Raw genomic sequence first — 7,237 nt, 5'->3', positions numbered from 1 at the left:
CAAGCCTGACGTAAAGCTCCACAAAACCACTCTGACCAGCTTGAAACCTCCTCTGAATGGAGGTAAGCAGGCCTGGAGAGCTCTGAACAGGTCCATGGCCACGTTTCTGTATTCACTCTTGGAAGTCTGCACCTGAAGGTCAGGGCAAAGGAGACCTTATGGCACCAGCCCAGTGCAGGGCTGCACCAGCCAGGGACAGGGACCCTCCTCCTCATGAGGACAGGCTCATAGCTCTGATCACGCAGAGAAAGTAAATAGCCCCAGCCCTGTACCTGCACAAGGGATCCCAGAGCAACACATCACGTCACCTAAGGCGGGACAGTCCCTTCGCTCTGTTCACGTTTGTGCTAGACAGCACAGCCTAAGAGGGAAGAACTGAAGAAAGAGGAAGGAAAAGTTATTATGGCAAGTGTGGGACTTGACTCTGACTCGGGGACTTTCCCTTTTCATCTAAGCATCTTCCTCATCGCTACTGTCAGCAGGGTTTAGTTAGCCAAATGGCTCTTGGAATGCCGCTGTCTGCACCGGCTAGCCCTCCAGGGGCTGTAAGGGCAGCCAAGACACAGCTCGGGTGCGCAGCTGTCCCCACGCAGCTCTGCGGGGCCCTGGGACGCTCCGCAGCCGCCCCAGCATGCCCCAGCAGTCCCCAGGCAACCGCTTCCCAGGGCTCGGGATGTGCTGCAGGAGCCAGGAGATGCCTGCTGCCACTACGCACGTCCCAGGGTGTACACGGGCAGGGGAGCACTCAGCAGGTGAAACAAACAGTCCTAAGGAAAGAATTTTGTTGCTTACCCTTTCCAAGCCACAACTTCCAAGTAAATCTGCCTCCTGCCCAAGCGAGACTGTACGCTGAAGTCTCCTAGAAAAACAGGACCAAGAACTTAGCCTGGGCTTCATTTTTGCATTAGAAAAGAACAGTGACAAGACATTTAGACATTGCTTAAACTGTCCAAGCAGATTTTTCTAACTGCAGGAAAAAGATTCTGGCTCAGAGCAACAAGAGTTCCTTCAAGAATTCTTGAAGGAAAACTACCTGCAGATAGAAGCAGTGAAGTACAGAATGTGTTATGAAAACATTACCCCCTCAAGTTGATTAAAAAATTTGATCTTCCCTATAGCAATGTCATAGCTTCCTTGTGCAAGAAGTCTGAGGAAATACGTAATGGTGCAATATGATGTCTTCAAACATCTGCATTTTCACTTGCAGAAACCACAGCCATTGATCTCAGATCAACCATCCAGAAGCATCATCCCACCATGGTGGGGGAAAGGAAAGAGAAAAACACTGATAGAGTGTTTATTGCAACAGGATTTTATTCAACATTTTTATTCTTGTACAAAAAAAAAAAAGCTTAAAATTGTAAATATGCTGCATGCTAAGAAAACACAAACTGATACACCATATTGTCGTAAAACACATTTCTTTGCATTTTCTCAGTTTTTGAAGTTGCAAGATGGGCCACAGGTAGATTTGGTCCCAGGCGGGGAATGCCAAACTGCTGAGCTTGTGCGCTTGAAGTATCGAGGTTTGCTCTTGCCAAAAATATCCTCCAGTTTAGGGCTTGGAATTAGGCCAAAGAGTTGGTCAATGTTCACTGGGTGATAGTATTGGTGTAAAATGGCTTGATTAAGCTGAGACCCTATGGAAACAACCATATCAGAGAAGCAGACTCATTATAAATAAGTCTTCAGTGCTCTACTTAAGGTGCCCTTTCCCTTAGAGCCTGCAGGACAGTTACTCTTTTTCCGTGCCTGAAAAACTATTACCTGTACAGTGAGTGTGATTAACAGTTTTCCTGCTCATTGCAAAGCTTTGAGCTCATTTGCAAACCATCTTCAGGTTGCCACAGCGCTTGTTTTATGCCTGAAAAACTATTACCTGTACAGTGAGTGTGATTAACAGTTTTCCTGCTCATTGCAAAGCTTTGAACCCCACACCCATCTTCAGGTTGCCACAGCACTTGTTTTAAGTTATTCAGCACACTAGACATATCATAAACCCACCACACCTTGGTCTCCCTCAGGAGAATGGGCTGCCTCATTACCAGCGAGCCCCCACCATTCTTTTCACGCCCTTGGATCTAAACACATGCACAGAGGTCTTTGGCTTAACTTCAACACAACAGCACTTGCAGGAAAGCAGCTCCACTCCCCCTTACCACTCAGAGCCAGCAGGCTGCCAGCACTGCTGAAGTCTCACACGCTCCTGGACTGCACTTTGGGGAAGCTGAGATGGCACCAAGTGCATCTGGAAAGCTCCAGCTTCCCAGGGAAGGAATCAAAGGAAACCAAACCACACTTGGCACCTACCCTCAGCCCAGGCAGGGACAGGCTTCCGAGGTTCATTCTCATCATCTGTGGAGTCATCGCTGTTCAGATCCATCCCGTAGTTATTTTCATTTACCTTTGGGGATCTGGATTCCTTTGTGCCCTTCGGGGGCCCTAAGTAGGATGTGGAGATAGATTTCTGAAACCAGAGACAGCACTGATTAGAGCAGGAAGCAGACCTTCCAGTCTGGCGGGAGAGCTTGCCTTGCCGGGGCAGGCTGACTACCAGACCCATGCCATCTGACCCTCTGCAGGCACCCCAAAGCTCTGGCACCAGCAAGACGAACAGACTGTTCTAAGGTCGCAGCTCACATCCCACTGCAAGATGCTGTTAAGGTATTCAGGCAGTACCCTCACACTGAGCACAAGCCGTGAGTTAAGAGGTGAGTTCCCAATGCCACATGCTGGGCAAGGAACTTCACTGTAAAGGGAAGGTAGCCAGAAACAAGAGCTGACAGCTGACTTTCTAAAGCAGATGCATCATTCACACTCATTTTCATCCCTAGTTCAAAAAACAGGAGAGCCAAAAAGGTCACCTACCTGTGTATGGGAAGCCTTTGATCTACACATTAACTGTACATCTATAGTATTCCTACTTGACAGGTAACCTGGGTTGAGATTTTCAGTAAAACCCAGAAGTGCTCAAATCCTTTTGGCTTTTTTTTAACTGAACTTTGCTTCAAAACCATGGCCCCTCGATAGCCAAGCTGTAGCAAGGGACTGTGTACTGCAGCAGAGACTGTAAACTGCAGAGCTGAAACAGCCGCTTGCCTACCCTGCAGCTTCCAAGCTGCCAGGAAGGGCCTGCCAGTACCGGCCAGAAAGAAGCCAGGGCTCCATTTCACGTTGAAGCTGCAGGTCAGAACAGCGCAAGCCAAAGCTCGGAGACACGTCCTGGCTTTGTGGTGAGGGACAGGGATGACTAGAAAACCTGACAGTTGTGTGTAGTACAGGAGTACCTAGAGGTGCTGACCAGCGAATAAACCAGGAAGGCAAGCCTAATTCTGCAGAACTCTTTGCATTGAGGGAATGCAGAAGTATACAGACATCTGTACAAATACAAAACCTGTCACTGTGCTCAGTGATTTGATAACTACTTTTAACCTTTTCCCCTCCTGTTTCTTGTAGAAAAGCCTTAGAAGAACACACCATGTGTGTCTAAGCACTTGGCTTTTGCACATGTGGTTCTACCACTCAAACCCCTTCACAAGTTTCATGGCAGATCTGGTTTTCATTCCCTAGAGCTCTGACATGAGTCACAGCACAGAGAAGTCGAGCAGGAAGAGGAGTCTGTCGGCCCCAAGACAAGAGAGTTTACCGGCAGAGGCAGTACTCAAGTCTGTTTGACTCTGAGCGACTTTTTCTCCACCCCTCAAGTTATCAGGTCTAAGCAGCTCCAAATCAAACAGGCTCCTGGAGACGCAACAGCCAGACTTCACCAGCAGGCCGGAATCAGGGCTGCTACACTGCCGCTCCAGGCTAAGCTGACACCTCATGATGTGCTGCCATCCTGTGGCCATTTCCAACATCTTTTCCAAGGTAACACACTTTTTTCCTTCAGGTTCCCCCTGTGCTGAGCTCTCGGCCAACCATCCAAGACGACAGACAGCCCCATCCTCTGCACAGACACCTGTTAAACCCCAACAGCCTACACTTGAGGACTTCATTTCCTGCTCCATCACTGATGGATAATAAATCTGCAGGCTGGCTCCAAACCACAGGAGCCAATTAGACACCACAGACTCATTTTGTTTGAGGGCTCTGCTGGAACCAGGACTCACCTTTACGGTTTTGCTCAGCCATGTGCCAGAGGCAGCAGTCAATGCTTCTGGTTGCTTGATTTTTTCCTCCTCTCCCAGGTGCTGCTGGGACTGCTGCAGACCACCTTCCTCCTGTTAAGACGCAAGAATTAAGTCATTCTTCATTCATGTTCACCCAAGCATAACAACCAGACTACCTCTGGAACCGACCCATATTTTCTGGGGCCCTTGCAAAAAATCCTCAGTCCCTCTGTGTCTTCTGCAGAAGAAAAACCAAACCCAAGACTCAAAGATAAAGCCACTCCTGTCTGCTGAGATCCAGACCAACAAGGTTTCTAGAGCCCACACTCACCTTTACGGCTTTGAGCCAGGTATTAGAAGCCACAGCAATGGATTCTAGTTGTTTGTCTCTCTTCTGCCCAGGCAGCTGGTGCTGCTCTTTTGGGCTCTCTTCCTCCTGATAAGGAGAAAAAATTGTCACTGCTTAAGCTCCTTTTCAACCCAAACACTTTTTCCAGGAGTTTCTTCTCCCATACTACTCAGTAGGGAAGAGCTAACAGGACGGCAAGAGCTGCAGGCACTTTGAATTGTATTCAACTTCTCTCTTATCTAGAGGAACTTTGCTGTGGCTCACTCCAGCCCAGTGCTGGCAACATATGAAGATTTTAGACCTTCATTAAAATTATAGTTAGCATGTATATATCTCTATATCTCTATATCTATCTATCTCACAAATAGGAGTCTGAATGTCATGGACCTAGTGAATAAGAGCAGCAAGAGCAAACTCAGAAGGAGGAATTTATCCTTAAGAGGAGTAGCAGTGGAAACAAAATGTTACTGTGATGTTTTGAGACAAACAGCCTTGACTTTAAGCCATAACATTCTTTGTATAAGTGCAAATGAAGTTACCTGAAGCCATATGATACCCGAAGGTTGTTATGGGGATCACATCCTCAAAATACAGTGAGTGAATATAGTAGGAAAAAACAAACTCTTACTAATTTCCATATTCATTTAAGTATCAGTGAATGCCATTTGGAGGTGTTGTTCAAAGTGCCATTGTATGGCTGTCATCCATCTTGTGATGGGGCTGAGAAGGCTCACCTGTTAACAAGAAAACAGTCAACCCCAACTTTATCAACAGAGTTGGCTTATTCTTGCACAAACCCCAACTCCTTACAATAACATGTTTGGCTAGTTATTGGTTTTATTGTATTTGTTCCTCTAAATAACATAACAGCAAATATTAAAACCTTATACAGTAACACAGCACTTGGAAAACGAGTCTGATCTTAAAAGAAGTCTGTGTATCCTATGCCTCACTAATTTACAACAGAGAAGTTGTTCCAAGGCCACTTCAACTCCCCACCTTTATGTTTTTTTCAGTAAACAACACTGCTGACTCCAGCTGCAGTTGGAGGGCCTCCTCTTTCTCTTGCTGTTTGTGATCCCTGGGGGAAAAAACCCTATCATTTAGTTATAGAGGAAAGCATGTCCGCCCGCCCCCCCTCCCCAGCTTTCTTACAGCCTCTTGCTTCAGCACCCCAAACCCTTGGGACAGCCTGACACTCACACCAGTCTCCCAATTTCAGCAATACTATTTATATTTACTGCTTCACCCCGCCTGTTGCCAAGTCCCCTCCTCCAGTATAGAAACAAGCCAATACCTCTCCTTCACTTGTTCCACCTGCGGTTGCTCTACAAGATTTTTCAGTTCCAAGACTTTCTTTCTTTTTTCTTTCACTTCATCCTCTCTCCTTTTCTGCAGTGGTTCTTGCTGCTCAAATTCATCTTCCTCCTGAAGAAGAAAGAAGAAAACTCTTGTAACCCTCCATCTCAAGTGGCTAAAGACAGGAGGATATGAAGCCAATGCTTTGACAAACCTGTGCTAGTTATATCTCATTCTTACCCTCCATGGCCTGCCTACCAGTTGGGCAGTCTCTCCCTTCTATCCTCACAGGTACCCTTGTGTTCAAACCCAACATCAACTGTCTAGACAGAAATCTTGCAGCACAGACCCTAAAATCCCTGCAGCAGGAGAGGCAGTAACCTTTCCCTGTCCCACCAGTCAGAACAGTGCATGGGTTCCCTGCTACTCCTTTCCTTTTCTACATGCAGGAGGGACCTACAGTTGCTCTTACCACTCTCAGTGCTTTCTGCTTCCGTGCATCAGCTTCCCCATGCTTCTTCGACAGTTTTTTCTTGCTCCGCTCCTCTGCCACTTTCTCTTCTCGCACTTGGGAGAAGCGCACCTGAGAAAGCCACACACGTCTGCTGCACCGCCCCCGAGGACACACCTCACAGCCTCGTCCAAATGGAGGACGGGGACTGCTTCTGAAGTCTGAAGTCTGTGATACTCCAGGTCCTAATGAGGCTGAGAACCCAACACCCAGCAAGAGGCACATGTGCATTGGACTTAGTGCCAACCTTGTGCAGCAAGTCGACCACTTACTGCAGGCCACGTGAAGAGACACCCATCGCTTGGAGTGACAGGAGAGAGGAGTACACAGACCATTACGCAACCCCAAAATACATGCTTCCATCTTGTAAGTGATTCTCTGCAGAACAAGGGGATCTAGCATCTGGTTTCTGCTTTGCCTGCAGTGCTGCTGTTGACTAACCGAACTGCAGTACGAACTGGGGATGTGAAAGCTGACTGAGCCCCAGAGACACAGCTCCTTCACCTGCGCTGTCTGTCCCAGTAGAAGCACTAGCATGCCCACAGTAGCAGACTAGCCAGGGCTGGGAGTACTTTTGGCCACTCAGGTTTTGGGAAAGGCTGAAAGGAGCACAATTCCTTTGTTTTCTAAGGCTGACCCTTTCCAAAGGTCCTCCCCCCAAATTGAGCAACCATCCTTCTCCCAAAGGCTGCTAGGGCTCCAGGTCAATGAGGCACAGCCTCCCTCAATCCCACAGAACCTGCAGGGTTGTATAAAAGCAGCAACACTGTCCACACGCAGCCATCAACAGCGCATCCTAGCATGCTCTTCATCTTCTACCTGTCCTCAAAAGAGGGCCAGACAAGGTGTCGTGGTTTAACCCCAGCCAGCAAACAAACTCCACGCAGCCGCTCGCTCACCCGCCCCCTCCGGTGGGATGGGGGAGAGAATCGGGAGGGCACAAGTAGGAAAACTTCCCGGTTGCGATTA

At 47.9% G+C, this 7,237-nt stretch overlaps 1 protein-coding gene across 1 annotated transcript in view; it reads right to left on the bottom strand.

Annotated features, from left to right (window-relative positions):
- Positions 1-1,434: 1,434 nt before the first annotated feature.
- The window catches only part of LOC104083987 (inner centromere protein-like), a gene marked incomplete at its 5' end in the record, with an annotated part of 17,438 nt that continues 11,635 nt past the window's right edge, over positions 1,435-7,237 (bottom strand). Inside the window, 6 exons of the mRNA XM_009587673.1 lie at positions 1,435-1,640; positions 2,311-2,467; positions 4,110-4,220; positions 5,458-5,539; positions 5,756-5,886; positions 6,230-6,340. Of these exons, the coding sequence (XP_009585968.1) occupies positions 1,435-1,640; positions 2,311-2,467; positions 4,110-4,220; positions 5,458-5,539; positions 5,756-5,886; positions 6,230-6,340 (798 nt within the window). The remainder of the gene's footprint in view (positions 1,641-2,310; positions 2,468-4,109; positions 4,221-5,457; positions 5,540-5,755; positions 5,887-6,229; positions 6,341-7,237) is intronic.

Source organism: Fulmarus glacialis, unplaced genomic scaffold, assembly GCF_000690835.1.
Source record: "Fulmarus glacialis isolate BGI_N327 unplaced genomic scaffold, ASM69083v1 scaffold32810, whole genome shotgun sequence".
NCBI lineage: Eukaryota > Metazoa > Chordata > Aves > Procellariiformes > Procellariidae > Fulmarus > Fulmarus glacialis.
Note: the sequence above shows the minus strand (reverse complement) of the source record. Positions and strands in the feature narration are given on the sequence as shown.